The 15542-nt window shown below is 42.2% G+C and overlaps 1 protein-coding gene across 3 annotated transcripts in view; it reads left to right on the forward strand.

Annotated features, from left to right (window-relative positions):
* The window catches only part of LOC121275378 (WD repeat containing planar cell polarity effector), a 163046-nt gene that overhangs the window by 81049 nt on the left and 66455 nt on the right, over positions 1–15542 (forward strand). For all 3 annotated transcript variants that reach the window (XR_005942401.1, XM_041182911.1, XM_041182912.1), the window contains exons 10-12: positions 42–651; positions 6671–6859; positions 13505–13628. Coding sequence is in view for 2 of the 3 variants with exons in the window: in XM_041182911.1 (XP_041038845.1) it covers positions 42–651; positions 6671–6859; positions 13505–13628 (923 nt within the window). In the remaining variant the exon portion in view is untranslated. The remainder of the gene's footprint in view (positions 1–41; positions 652–6670; positions 6860–13504; positions 13629–15542) is intronic.

Below are 15542 nucleotides of genomic sequence, written 5' to 3' on the forward strand. Positions count from 1 at the left end.
TCACCTTATTTAATTTGTGTAATGTTTCTCTTCCTTTTCAGATTTTAAGCTTCATACGCACAGAAGGCGATCCACTTGATGCTGGTTTCAGTATTAATCAGCCCTATCAGGTCCATACAGTAGAATGCTTTATTGGTCCAGACAAAGATCCAATGGCAGATAGCTGCATCTATGAGTGTGCTCGGAATAAATTGCAACGTGTCGCAGTCGTTAGCATCCCATTGAGGTCCAAAGCCACTTGCTGCAGCAGAAATATTATAGAAGACAAACTTGCATTAGGTTGTGAGGATTCTTCACTGATTTTATATGATGCTCATCGCAAAGTAACTTTACTAGCTCAAGCTGATCTGATCCCTTCTTTGATAGCATGGCATCCTGATGGTGCATTAATTATGGTGAGCAGCTGTCAAGGTGAAGTTCAGTGTTACGACATGGCACTGTCACCAATGAAGATGCAATTGTTAGAGGAGGACATAAAACCTGTGAGCAAGCTTCAACTCAACCAACATTTTGCTATAACAAGCAGGTTGGTTCAAATTCAGTGGACAGTTCCCCCGGTAATTCCTCCGAGCAACAACAGCCTCAATGTGCATGATCTCATGTTTCTGAGATTTGATAAAGGACCTGTTGGAGTATTTTGTTTGAAACTAGGTGAGCTCTCTGTCACTTTTCAGTACATTTATTCTCTTCTTTGTAATCTTCTATAAAAAAAATGTAAATAGTTTAAGTTCTTCAGTTTATAATTTTTTTGATTATAAAGCCACCTCCTTGAACTGCTGCAGTCCATGTGGTGTAGGTACACCCACAGTGCTGTTAGGGAGGGAGTTCCAGGATTTTGATCCAGCAACAGTGAAGGAATGGCGATATATTTCCAAGTCAGGGTGATGAGTGGCTTGGAAAGGAACTTCCAGGTGGCGGTGTTCCCATGCATCTTGTCCTTCTGTGTCGTAGAGGTCACGGGTTTGGAAGATGCTGTCAAAGTGGCCTTGGTGAGTTGCTGCAGAGCATCTTGTAGATTCTGCTGCCACTATGCATCAGTGGTGGAGGGTCTGCATGTTGAAGGTGGTGGATGGGCTGCCAATCAAGTAGGATGGTCCCAAGCTTCTTGAGTGTTGTGTGAGCCGCACTCATCCAGGCGAGTGGAGAGTATTCCATTACATCCCTTACTTGTGCCTTGTAGATGGTAGATAGGCTTTGGGGAATCAGAAGGTGAGCTACTCACCACAGAACTCCCAGTCTCTTACCTGCTTTTGTAACCACAGTGTTTATATGGCTGGTCCAGTTTAGGTTCTGGTCAATGGTGACCCCCCCAGGATGTTGATAGTGGGGAATACAGCAATGGTAATGCCGTTGAATGTCAACAGGGGATGGTTAGATTCTCTCTTGTTGGAAATATTCATTGCCTGGCACCGGTGTGGTGCAAATGTTACTTGCTATTATCACCCCAAGCTTGAATGTTGTCCTGAATTTGTTGCATATGGGTACAGACTGCTTCAGTATCTGAGGAGTCGCGAATGGTGCTGAATATTATGTAATCATCAGCAAATGTCCTCACTTATAACATTATAATGAAGCAGCTGAAGATTGTTGGGCATAGGACACTAACTGGAGGAACTCCTACAGTGATGTCCTGGGACTGAAATGATTGACCTCCAACAACCCGCACTATCTTCCTTTATGACACGAATGACTCTGACCAGTGGAGAGTTTCCCCCCCGATTCCCATTGGCTCCAGTTTTGCTAAGGCTCCATGATGCCACACTTGGTCAAATGCTGCCTTGATGTCAAGGGCAGTCACTCTCACCTCACCTATTGAGTTCAGCTCTTTTGTCCTTGTTTAGACCAAGGATGTAATGAGATCAGGAGCCGAGTGGCCCTGGCAGAATCCAAACTGAGGTCAATGAATAGGTTATTGCTGAATATGTGTCACTAGGTAGCACTCACAACAACTCCTTCCATTACTTTGCTAATAATCGAGATTTACACTGGGGCTGTAATTGGTCGGGCTGAATTTGTCCTGTTTTTTATCGCCAGGTGGATGCCAATGTCGTAGCTGTACTGGAACAGCTTTGCTAGAGACGTGGCAAGTTCTGGAGCACAAGTCTTCAGTACTATTGTCAGAATGTTGTCAGGGCTCATAGCCTTGGCAGTGTCCAGTGCCTTCAGCTGTTTCTTGATATCACGTGGAGTGAATGGAACTGGCTGAAGACTGGCATCTGTGATGCTGGGGACCTTGGGAGGAGGCCGAGATGGATTATCCACTCGGCAAGTCTGGCTGAAGATGGTGATCAAATTTAAGTATTCTTACAGACTTCCATTACTTTTCTCACAGCAAACCAGAAAGCTGAATTCCTTCACTTTTCATTTACATTTTCAGATAGCAAAATAAATACTTATGATTGGTTTATGATAGAAGCTAAAATATATTATAAACAAATAAATTAAATTAAAAAACTCTTTATTTTTAATGGAGAGATTTGACATGCCACAAATACAAATTAGCTTTTCGGGGCCAATGAGGAGTGTCTAGCAGTAATTCGGAAGTTAGTACACCATTAAAATTTTATTTACACATTATTCAAAAAGCTGCAATTTTTTGAACGTTTTTTACAGCCAGACTAACAGTGTAAGAGTGGAAGTTCTGGTCAATTCAGTGACGCTGGAGGACTTCAACAGTGCACCCTCTAGAGAAATGTACAATCAATATCAGCAACCTCTGGTTCTCTGTGTTATTTCTCAAATGTGCGGATTGCAGAAGTTGCTAACTGTTTCAATGGTATAATAATGGTGAACACTGACCGTTTTGCTGTTAATCTCACCATACAATCCAGGCACTTGCAGAATATATATGTAATGACCTGTAAAAGAAATTCAATAGTTATTTGTGTCAATCATAAGATATATATGGAAAAAAAATTGAAGCGGTCTAATGAGTGTGTAGAATGTTCAATTCATTATGTCATGATCAGGAATTTGATTATCAATTATTCAATTTGCCAGTCATATCCTATGAATTTACCATGAATTTTCCTGCCATGTGGAAACTGTATGCCATGGAAATAATTACTTGCTATGTGTTTTAAAGGTGGAGAATGATCCAGTGTTCTACTTAACCACGATGTTAGAATTTTTTCCCCAATTGTTTAAAAAAAGTCTCATTTTTAGTTTCTCTTCAAACAAAGTTTACACCACAGGAAGATGCCACTTGGTTCATGAAGTCACCTCTTGGCTTGGTTCTTTAGGCAGGAACAATGTCAGCTCTGAGATTGGATAGGTGAATGAGGGATATTTGAACAAGATGGGCCATGTTATTTGGACTATTTTCTCTGGTGGTGAATAAATATTGATAGAAATATTTAGGGTGAATGGCCTGTTTCTACATTGTAATTTCTATGGCTTGGTCACACTGAAAATTTATTACTTGGGGATTTGTACTGCAGACCCCCACAACTTCTTATTGATACGTGGCACTCTAGTCTGGTAGAGCCATGAGACCTAGACCCAAATTTTCACCAAGTTGGCTCCTTGCCTTAGTCAAAATGGCATTGGAGCTCCAATTCCAGAAGTCCTGCCCCCAAGCCCAACACCATCATTTTCGCTGGTGGATGGAGGAGGGGGAGTGGGGAGAGAAAAGAAGAAGGATGGGGGTGGGACATATTTTGCCCATCTGCAGTTCCCAGAGACAGCTGCACATTTAAAAGTTCAGCTGCCTTCACTCAGAAGCAATTTTGGTCACCCAGGTTTCTTAAACATTTGAGGGCTTTAGACATTTGAGGAAAAGGACTAAATCTGCCACAGTTCTTTGGAGGAGCCTGGTACCCCTTTGGGATGGGTCCAGTACCCTTTTGGGTTTGTTAAGATTAGACATGAATGTGGGTAAAAACTATATAACGTCTGTGGACCGAAATGAGGAGAAACTTCTTCACTCAGAGGATAGTGAACCTGTGAAATTCTCTACCACAGAACGACGTGGAGGCCAAGTCACTGAATATATTTAAGAAGGAAATAGATAGATTTCTGGACTCCAAAGGCGTCAAGGGGTTTGGGGAGGGAGCAAGAGTAGAGCGTTGAGATAGAGGATCAGCCATGATCATATTGGCAGAGCAGACTCGAAGGGCCGAATGACCTACTCCTGCTCCCATTTTCTATGTTACTGTTTCTGAGTCATTTAAATCCCCAGCTCTTTAATGTTTTGAAAAAAAGCCTGTAGTTGAAAAAAATTGGTGCTTGCAATTTCACTAGCTATTTGTTGACATAAGCCTGAGGGCTATCATCAGAGGATCAGCTTGCAATCTAAGCAAGCCATAGAAATTACAATGTAGAAACAGGCCATTAACCCTAAAAAGTTATATCAATATTTATCCACCACTAGAACATATAGTCCTAATAACATGGCCCATCTTGTTCAAATATCCCTCATCCATTGATTTAAATGGGGTCCCATATCAATAATAAGTTGTGGGGGTCTGCAGCACAAATTCCCATGTAATGAATTCTCAATCTGACTACTTCCACAACCTATCATTATGGGTGGGGATCTGTAAGTTCACAGTTTGATTGACAGCTCCAAGTGGTTATAAAGAGACAGCTGTCTTTGATGTGGGACTATGAATATAAATGTTTGTTTTGTAAAGATTTAATTACTTGAAGGGATTTAAATTTATTGAATGGGCTTTTATTAACGAGAGCATTTTTTAATATAGAGAAGTCTGTAATAGATACTTAGAATTTTATTTCATCTCAGCATGGCGTCTGAGGTCTGCCCATGGTGAATATTGGGTGAGTTGGCATGGAGGGTGTCAGGGCAAAGGGTGGTTATTGTGGAGGCATGGGTTGGTAATGATTGGCACTAAGTTGGTATGGAGGGTGTGTGGGCCATTGGGGGTTGGTGGGGAGCATGAGGTAACATGAGTTGGCATGATTGGGGCATGGGGAGTGTGTGGGAGGTGAAGGGGTGTGAGGGTTGAGGGCTAGAGAGCTGTTTTTGGTTATTATTTTTATTACCATGAGAACGAACTCCCAGAGCACCAAGGCAGGCCTTTGAACCAGCCTGTCTTGGCACCCAGCTACACTGTGGCTGCCTCCACACTGTTTCCAGGTACAGCAGGACCAACTTCAGTTAGCACACACCCCCTACTCCAGAGTGAAAATCCAACTGTTCGGGACGCTTTCTCCCGAGTCGGGATATTTGAACCTGTCATTCAGTTCAACCTGCCACCAATCTGTTTGCTTATTAAGGACTGAATTTTCAATCTTGAGTGTGCAGAGTTGGGATATTTCCCAACTTGGGAACGAATATTCGGCCCTTAATATGCAAACAGGTTGATGTCAGATTGAATTCACCTACAGACTCAATAGTTGAACCCTCAGCATGTCATGACATAACATCCTTACCTGCAGGTTCAGACCAGCATGGTCTTCTGCAATTCAGATCCCAAAGGACAAAATTGAGCAGGGCTAGGGAGGAAAAAATAATCATCATATCTAAGATCAATCCATATTTGTTGTCCCTCCTGAGTATAATGCTAAAATATTTTTTATAGCTCCAGAATTAATTAAGTAGTTTTATGCACAAGCATCATGACTTCACACAAACATCAAGATGTCATGATATGGATGAATTCCATCAAACACCAATCAGTTTTGGTGCTGCCAGTATGATTTGATCCTGCGAGCTCAAAGTAAGCAAGGAAGTAATTCACTCCAAGTCCAGTTACTGGCCTGTAAATATGCTGCACTTCCGTTTTTCATTACTTCTTTTAAAGTCATTTTGAAAAAGTTAACTTTTTTATCACAGTATTCCACTTCTATCTTGCCAAAGGCTGTTGTGGGCAGCTGTATTGTGTTCTGAAGCACTCCATTAATTACAGTTGCATGTTTGATTCATTTCTCGATGCTGCCCATTAGAAAAATGGTAAATCACCTGGTTACCTGTGAGGCATACTGCTTTCTCTAGGCACCCACATAGCTTTTTTGCTCTCCCTAGTGGTTTGACTCATGCCTGCTTCTCAGAAATCTACAGATTTTACTTCATATTGCAAACACATTTCATTTTATTTTCATTGCCAGCAGGCTGTGAGAGGGGATTTAGAGTTCTAGCTGCTAATTGCCAGCTTGTAATTTTAATTGGACTGCTTCCCTGAGCACTGTTCTTAAATCAATTAGGCAATGAGTTGTCTGTCACTTCATTCTCCTGTGTAGGTCATTTGGAAGCTCACCACCCACAAGAGGTCAATCACCCAGATGGAAGAGTATTGACAGCTACAATTAACATCTCTCACATTTTGTGATTTCTGGTACCCATTTGCCTTAAACATTCCAAAAATGTAATGACAACTTTTTCCCCTAACAATATTGCATTGTTACAAGTCACAAGACCAGAAGTGCCAGTGAGTCCTGCTCTTCTGCCGTAGTTACAAGGTTAAGCAATGTGCTGATTAATCACTCCTTGTTACTAAGATCAAATGAATTCTCAGCATTAATCGACTCCTAAATAATTAACCCCTTTTGTTCGTGACCTAGTTGTTAGGAGACTATGTGACTGACATAATTGCCTGGACCTATGGTATTTAATTCAGCGGTTTACCCCAAATTAGCATCAAACTGCTAATAAATCAAATTTGTCCTGTAAATCGTCTTATCTCAGATGTGCATTTTCTTCCCATGACAGGTGCCATATTGAGAGGACAGCTGGGTCCCACTGAACTCATCTGCCAATATATTCGTTATGAGCAAATCGATGAAGCTGTTAATATCTTGTGCGGCATGAACTGGAATACTGTGGGCTCACAGTGCTACATTTGCCTCATTGCCATTGTGGATCACCTCCTTAAACAGAAGCTTACACCAGAAAGAGAATGTGAGCTATGCACAGAATATTAAATTCACTCCAGTATTCTCCAGTTGTTTAATTTTGTTCTTCACTTTGTCTTTGCATGCTGTAAGGCTTTAGTCTATGTTGAATGGAGGTCTCTTAATTCTTATAGTGTAGCCTTTCGGTTCATGTAATGTGAGCTCAGCTGCAATAATAACATATTGTATTTATATATTGTTTTTTAATGTAGTAAAACTTTCTAAAGCACTTCACAGGAGTGTTAACAAACTAAAAATTGACAGTCAAAGAAGGAGATATTAGGATATGTGACCATAAGCTTAGGCAAAAAGAGAGATTTTAAGGAGCGTCTTAAAAGAGGATAGAAAACTGGAAGAGCAGAAAGGCTTAGAGAAGGAATTCCAGAGTTTGGAGTCTAAATGTTGAAGACACAGCTGCCACTGATGGAACAAAGGAAGTCAGGAGGTGCACAGGTTCTCTGAGGCTTGTAAGTTCAGAACAGTTTAAAATGATAGGGAGGAATAAGGTCATGGATTTGAACATGTGGATAAGAATTTTAAAATTGAGGTATTGCTGGGCCAGGAGCCAACATAGGTCTTTGCACCTGCAGAGGGGTGGTGTGCTTTTGTTGCCAATTATGTATGTAACCAGTATGGCCACACATAGCTCCTGGGAGCAGGAATTGGGGAGGGGGAAAGCAAACAAGAGGGAGTTGAGGGGCTCAGCACTTGGGGACCTAGGGTCAGGGGCGGGGTGGACGGAAGAGTAGGAGCTGACAAAAGTCGTCAGATCTGCATTGGAAACAGACGTGGACTCCAGTTCTTTCCAACTCCACATTCAGCCAAGTACATTTTACAAAACTTGGAAGTGGAAGTTCAAGTACCTGAACCACCAACACAGGCAAAATGGGCATAAGTTTAATGTTTCATGTGAGAGGGGAACCTGCATCAATCCAGCACTCCTTCTGCACTAAGTTGGTGGTTCAGTCTAAATTGTGGGTTCAGGTCCTTCAGCAGCAGTTTTGAAACCACAGCTGTCTAGTCAGAAGTGAGAGTGTTACCATGTGATTTAATTTTGTGTTCTACAAGTTGGGAGAAGTTGATGCTGGGAAATGAAACATTTCCCCTTTTCAAATATCAGGTATTTATTACACAGTTGGATGCAGAGTGAAGCTTTGTCTCATTTGTCCTGATGATATATTTTGATTCCAGCCTCAGAAATGCACCAACTCCTGAACCATTTTTTTCTTCTCCCATAGCAACCAAACATTGACTTGTGGCAGTTTTAACCCTAGTTTGTCATGCCCCACACCCATTAGTAACTGGGCCAAGACTGCTCCAAAATAATTCTTCATTTCTAAATGTAACTAAATGCTTATCCCAAGACTGCTGTTGTATTTTTGATTTTTTTTAAATTATTTTTCTCCCTTTATTTCTCTCTTTACTTCTCATACTGTAAATTTTTTAGTTGTGGCCCTGCTTGTATCAGTGCTTCCTGGATACCTAGAGCAAAGGGCTTTCCAATTATCCTTTCATTCTTGACTTCTGCTCAGCATTCCACAATAGTTAACGTTGTTGCACATGAAAACGTTCTATTGTAATATGTTTTGGAGGGAAGAGTAAGGAGAGAAAATAGAAACTAAATGATAAAGCTTTTAAAGACATAAAAAAGCAGAGAAAGGGTTTGCATTCATTAATCTTTAAAAGTAGGAGCACAAGTTTTAGTAAATTGGGGCAGAGAGTACAAAAGCAAATATGTAGTGGCAAACTTAAACAAATCATTGGTCAGGCCAGAGAATATTCTGTCTGGTTTTAAGCTCCCAAATGGATGTCAAGACCACATAGAGGCTACAGAATATATTTGCACAGAATACCAGGCTTTAAGTATGAGGAGAAACCATAGAACATTGACAGTTAAGAGGCAATCTGATTGAGATATTCAAAATGCTGAGGGGTTTTGATAAAGGTAACTATGGAAGAATATGTCCACTGTGAGTTGGGGCACTCAGCTGGTTAAAATGTGGCAAAATTAAACTCCTCTTCACCCTAACCCTAAACTGTTGACCCCATTCAAGTTGTGGGACCAGGTAGGATTGACTAACCCTCCCAGATTGGAACCCAGATCTCCTGACTATTGCTGCTCATGGCCCAGGAGATCTCAATTTACATTTCCTGTTTCTGTCACCCTCTGCAATATAGAGTGCCAGACCGACTGGTGTGTCTGAACAATCGCGGGAAGAGTTGAGGAATTGGGTGGAGGAGGGGTAGAATTTGGGGAAAGAGCCTGAAGAATAGCAGTTGGGCAGTGGCAATGGGAGGGGTAGAATCCAAGCCTATCTCTGCTGCAGATCTGAAGACATTTGCCAGCTCTCATTCTTTCCCCCGAACCCTGGCTGCCAACTGCTGAGCCCCTCAATTCCCTCTTGCTTGCTTTCCCCCTCCCCCAATCCCTGCTCCCAGGAGCTATGTGTGGCCATACTGGTTACACAATTCTAAATGCATCTCCAATAGCCTGTTATTAAGCAACAATAGTGCACCACCCCTCTGTAGGTGCAAGGACATATGTTGGCTCCTGGTCCAGCAATACCTCAATTTTAAAACTCCTATCCACATGTTCAAATCTATGACCTCGTTCCTCCCTAACATTTTAAGTGTTTTGAACTTACAATCTTCAGCGAACTTGTGCACCATCCACCTTCCTTTTCTCCACCAGTGGTGGATGTGCCTTCAACATCTAGGCTCCAAGCTCTGGAATTCCTTCTCTAAACCTTTCTGCTCTTCCAGTTTCCTATCCTCTTCTGAGACACTCCTTAAAATCCCTCTTTTTGACTAGGCTATAGTCACCTATCCTAATATCTCCTTCTTTGGCTCTGCCAATTTTCAGTTAGTTAACACTCCTGTGAAGTGCTCTAGAAAATTTTACTACATTAAAAGTGGGTGATATTGGGGAAGAAGGTGATGCAAAATGGCAATGGCAGGGGTGGTGGTGGAGGGAGAGAGAGGGAGAGACTGGGGGCTAGGGAGGGGAATTAATACTTCCTTGGGAAACCAAAAGGCTGACTGAGGAATGGGCTGGATATGTGGATCGATGTTTTCTGCAGAGCTGGGAGCAGCAGCAGCAACTTGGTGAGTGGGAGCATTACCAAAAGAGATGCAGCCAGCTGGGTAAGCGCATCCTGGAGAGCTTACCAACGGGATTGGTGACAGGGGTTTTCCACTGGGAAAAACCAAGACCACATATGACTATTGAGGCAAACTAGACTATCATTTAAAAGCGAATGGGATCAATTTTTTAAAAGATGGAATATGAAAGGATCCTGGAGTTTACCCTCTCCACTGTCCTCAGATTCCCCTCCCTCTCTATGCCTTGCATTGTTCTCCCTTCTCTGTTACCCCTTCCAGTTTCTCCACCCACCATTTTCCCTCTTCACCTACTCACCGTGGCTCCTGGTTCTCAAATCTTTTCGCACAACAGCTGGGTGTAAGGGAGGTTTTTAGGTTTTATTTTTAGTGTTCTTTAAAAAGAGAAAATTAGTGGGAAAATTGAATTCCAATTTTTAAAAAAGTTGCATTTTTATAGCATCTTTCATTACCAACAGATATCTCAAAGTGCTTTACAGCCGACGAGGTACTTTTGAAGTGTAGTCACTTATAATGATAACAGACAATTTGCTTAGAGAAAACTCCCACAAACACTAATATCATAATCACAGATAATCTGTTTTTGTAATGATGATTCAGGGATAAATATTGGCCAAGGATAACTCCCCTGCTCTTCTTTGAAATAATGCAATGCGTTCTTTTATGTATACCTGAGAGTGCTGACACAGCCTCAGTTTAACATCTCATCTGAAAGCAAGCACCTCTGACAGTGCAGCACTCCTTCAGCACTGCACTGAGTGTCAGCCTTGACTTTTTTTTTACTCAAGTCTTGGAGTAGGACTTGAACCCGTAACCTTCTGACTCAGGTGAGAATGCTACTCACTGAAGCACACGGTTTACCAGCCATATAAATACTGTAGCTACAAGAACAGCTCAGAGGCTGGCAATTCTGCAGTGAGTAACTCACTTCCTGACATCCCAAATGTTATGATCCCAGCTGAGGTTACTCCTGGACAAGCTTGATAGATCCTAACTTTTATTTATTAGTTTAGATATGTGGAGAATAGCTACTGAATAGAGGCGTAGGAGTCAGTTGATGAACTTTTAATAAAAGGATAAGACATTTATTCAACAAGAAAAGATGAATTATATGACAATATTCCTTCATCCACAACTATACCTTTACAGATGTATACCGAATTGTAAGGATGACACAAGCTACAAAAACTATCTTATACTCTAATGTTCAAAGTAAGTACCCCAGCCCATGTAAACCTATGGCACCCTGTGGTCAGACACACCACACTCTGAAACCAAGTGACAGAAGCCACCTCAAACAGATGCTATGGATCTCTCCTCAACTCCCTCTAGACGCTTATCACCCCTGAGCCACCCGGTCTCACTGCCCTCTGTCCTTCACATGAGGGTTTCCAATTCCATTCTCCAAGATCTCGTCTTGGAATCTTCTCCTAAACTGATGCTTTCTCTCAGGTGCTTTCCGCAAGGGTTCACCTCCAGGGTTTCGAACTCTCCTTCTGATGTTCCTCTTCCCTGGGTCACCACATCATTCAAGCTGTCTTCCATGCACTCTCTCTCACCAACTCAGTGTTAACAGTACACCACTGCTTCACACGCCCATAGCAAAGAATTACAGACCTTCAGTTGTCTCTTTGGACCTCCTTGCTTCTTGCAAGCTGTTCTCACTTTAAATCTGCTTTCTGCAGCTTTTGTCTCTTTAAGTCTGAAGCTTGGAGCCTTTCTCTCTGCCCCTTACTCTTAACTTCACTTAAAAGAACCTTTTCTCAGATTCCTATCCTTCCTTTGACTAGAAGGTCTTTGGGCTTTCCCCTCTTCTACTCTCCTGGATTTCTGGGGGTTTTCTTAGCTTGGGACTGCCATCTGCCCTTCCTAGGCTGCTTCTGTTTCACAGTTGTCTTCAAACCAAGTGAATTCCAACAGCTTCCCAATCAAAACTGTTGTTTCTCTTCTTCTGTGTCTCTCTGTGGGAGGGACCTGCCTCTCTGGCCCCCTGTTGCTAGGCAACAGTCCAAACCTTCTACCCTTGTATGTTTACCTTTACTTTATAGGAGTCGTAAAACTCCTCATTAGAAATGCAAGCACCCTTTTAAAGTGAAACTAAAACTCAATTTGACCTTTCTTAACACACAGATACAGAAATACAAATCAAACTTAAACTTTAAAGCCAAAACTCATTCTTAACATCCCTACATACAAATATAACTTACTTAAACTATCTCTATTTCCTAACACCAAAGCCTGTCCACCATCTACAAGGCACAAGTCAGGAGGGTGATGGAATACTCTCCACTTGCCTGGATGAATGCAGCTCCAATAACACTCAAGAAGCTTGACTCTATCCAGGACAAAGCAACCTGCTTGATTGGCACCCCATCCACCACCTTCAACATTCACTCCCTCTACCACGATTTACAGTGGCAGCAGTGTGTACCATCTACAAGATGCACTGCTGCAACTCACCAAGGCTCCTTCGACACCACTTTCCAAACCCGTGACCTCTACCACCACCTAGAAGGACAAGCAGCAGATGCAAAAGAACACCGCCACCTGCAATTCCCTCTCCAAACCACTCACCATCCTGACTTGGAACTATATCACCATTGCTTCATTGTCGCTGGGTCAAAATCCTCCAAAGGCAGTGCAGCTCACCACCACCTTCTCAAGGGGCAATTAGGGATGGGCAATAAATGTTGGCCTAGCCAGTGACACCCACATCCATGAACAACTTAAAAAAAACTGATAGACAACCAGGTAAATTGATGGCAAATTTTGAACAAGAAAACAAGCAAGAGATTTGAAAAAGTTGCAGTTAAACTAAATAATGACCCACAGATATTTACATGGTTTATTGATGCCACTTTCATTAGGCTGATCAGGCTTAACCAGGCTTAACCTAAATAGTTTATTTGAATTAAAAGTAAAATTGAAGAAGCTATAATTGTTGAACCTTTTACCACTGCAATGGTGAGATAGTGAAGATTGTGCTGGAGATTCAGCACAAGGATCAGATTTTTTTTTAACTCTTGGGATGTGTGCATCACTGGTTAGGCCACCATTGAGGCATTTAAGGGTCAGCCATGTTGGTGTGGGACTGGAGTCACATGTAGGCCAGCAGATTTCCTTCCCTAAAGGACTAGGTGGGTTTTTAACAACAATCGACAGTGGTTTCATGGTCATCATTAGACTTTTAATTCCAGATTTTCTTTTTTATTGAATTCAAATTCCACTGTCTGCCATGGTCGGATTTGAACCCAGACCTCGAGAGCACTGCCCTGGCTCTCTGGATTACCAATCTAGTCACAATACCACAATGTCACTGCCTCCCCTTATCTATTTTAGAGGTAACAATGCCCTTGGTACATGGCCTAACTCAGCCTTTGATTTCTATTTTGTAAATCTTGTAAAAGATATGTGAAATAAGTCACCAAGGAAGACAAATATGGGTTAATAAGTTTTTAAGCACAAAATTACTGCTGTGATTTTGATGGTTTTATTGCAAGTTTCTTTTTAAAATAATGCTTTAATTCTGCAGCATATCTTGAAGCAAGTCTTGGAACATTTTATGCCCCTACAAGACCCTTGACTGATACAACTGTGTTAGAATACAGGGATCCGATCAGTTGCTATGCCAGGCGTTTTTTTCACCATCTGCTCAGGTGAATAATAATATCACTATCTGCACTTGGTGATTGTATTTGTTATTTTCATAGATACTGTAGGTTAGAAAGAATAAGTTGAACTACAAAAGACAGACTTCATCTTTTATAATGTGGGTAAAATTGAAGGTCACTTAACACACCTTAATGTTAAGTGTTAAAATGTTTCAGCCTCAACTGAATCAGCTGGGTTGGAGGTGCAGTGAGCTCATAATGTTATTTAATAACTGTTCCAATTCTATGATGTGTTAAAGCTTATGCATGGGAATTCATTAGTTCCCAATTTAGAAAGCCCTGGTCAAACTTGTGAATTATGTTCATTTTTTCCCAGTTTGTTTATGATTACTACAGATTCTCCACTACTGTGCAATCAAGGCTTTTGTGTCAACATTACTTGAGCAAAGCTAGCCTGTAGTGCATGAACTAACTGGCTCTAAATTTCCTCCTGTCAGCCTATTTGAATAATTATTCATAGTTGCCTGTGCAGTTTGACCTCATGAAAGGACCAAATCTTAAGGGGGAAGTGGGAAGACTGGTCAGCAAGCCCAGTTAAAGGGATTTGAACTCTTAAAGGTAAGTGGATGTGTATGTGGGGGGAACTAATGTTCCAGCTGTTATTAGCCTGGGTAATGAAGATGGATAAATGCTAGGTTTTAACAAAATGAAAGGAAGAGTAATGTTGAGGCACATGACATTCTTTGGGGAAGTGATGGAGTATTACCGCGCATGTTTGATGGATGACAACTGGATGTGCAACCATAAAAGTTATGTGCAAGGAGGGCTGCCCTTCTTCAGGACAACCTCTTGAGAGGACAGCACTGCACCATCCAAGCAGCTGGTGGTAATGAAGCTCAGTGTTAGTGACACTACCCACAGGTCTTGGCAACAGATGCAGCAGATGATGGCACACTTAAAGAAACCTGACAAGAAAAGACCGTGCAATATTAACAATTTCAAAAACAGCCCAAGATTTCATAGCATAAAGTGTTGACTGTCAACATATTCCACTTTTACTACTCACCCATTGAAAGCATCATGAGCTGAATTTTTTGAGCCCCCCCCCCCCCCCATAAAATGGGGATGGTAGGGGAGGAGGGGCAGGGGTGGGTGGGTGAGGCATTGAAAATAACAGTGCTGGGCAGTGTTGATTTCAAGGCATCGATTCCAGTGCCAGCAATAATGACCAGTGCAGGGGAGGGTGGAACAGGAATCCCACTCTCGCTCCAATTCAGCACAATTAAGATAGTTTAAAAGCTCGTTAGGAGCTTAAAAAGTTCAACTGATTTTTAAAAGGCGGACATGTTACTTGCACCTTCAGAAACAATTTATCTGAAGGCAGGCAGGTACAGAGTGGGGAGCCATTCATGGTTCACTCGGGGCATCACCACAGCCCAATAAGCGGGTCCAGGTCAGTGAGGTGTGCTAAGTTGCACAGTTGGTGGCAGAGTGGACATGGCATCCAAGCTTTGAATAAGGTCGACAAGCCCCCCGCTCCCCACCCCCCCCAGCATCACAGGGGCAGAAGAGCAAAGGACAAGCTTGCTAAAGACAATTAGGTGGTACCTGCCCAGAAGACAGTTTCCAGCTGGCAATCGTGGCACGACTGTCAGATTTTGGGTCCAATGATGATGAGGGGAAACACCCTTTGTATGAAAGGCGGAGCCCCGTGCATCAGCAGGGCACAGGAGAGGGAAAAGAGGGTGAGAAGACAAAGGAGGCCAAACCCTCAACACAGGATAGAGCAACGAAGATGAAGCTACCTGGAGTTGAGAGACCATCTCCAGGAAGATGGCCACAGACTATTTGTGTCCTTGTCACCAAGGACCTCAGATCTCATGGTGCTAGTCACCACCAAAACCAGTGGCTATCAAATCACAGTGGCATTGAACATCTTTGCTTCTGGTTTCATCTGAG

This window comes from Carcharodon carcharias, chromosome 2 (assembly GCF_017639515.1).
Source record: "Carcharodon carcharias isolate sCarCar2 chromosome 2, sCarCar2.pri, whole genome shotgun sequence".
NCBI lineage: Eukaryota > Metazoa > Chordata > Chondrichthyes > Lamniformes > Lamnidae > Carcharodon > Carcharodon carcharias.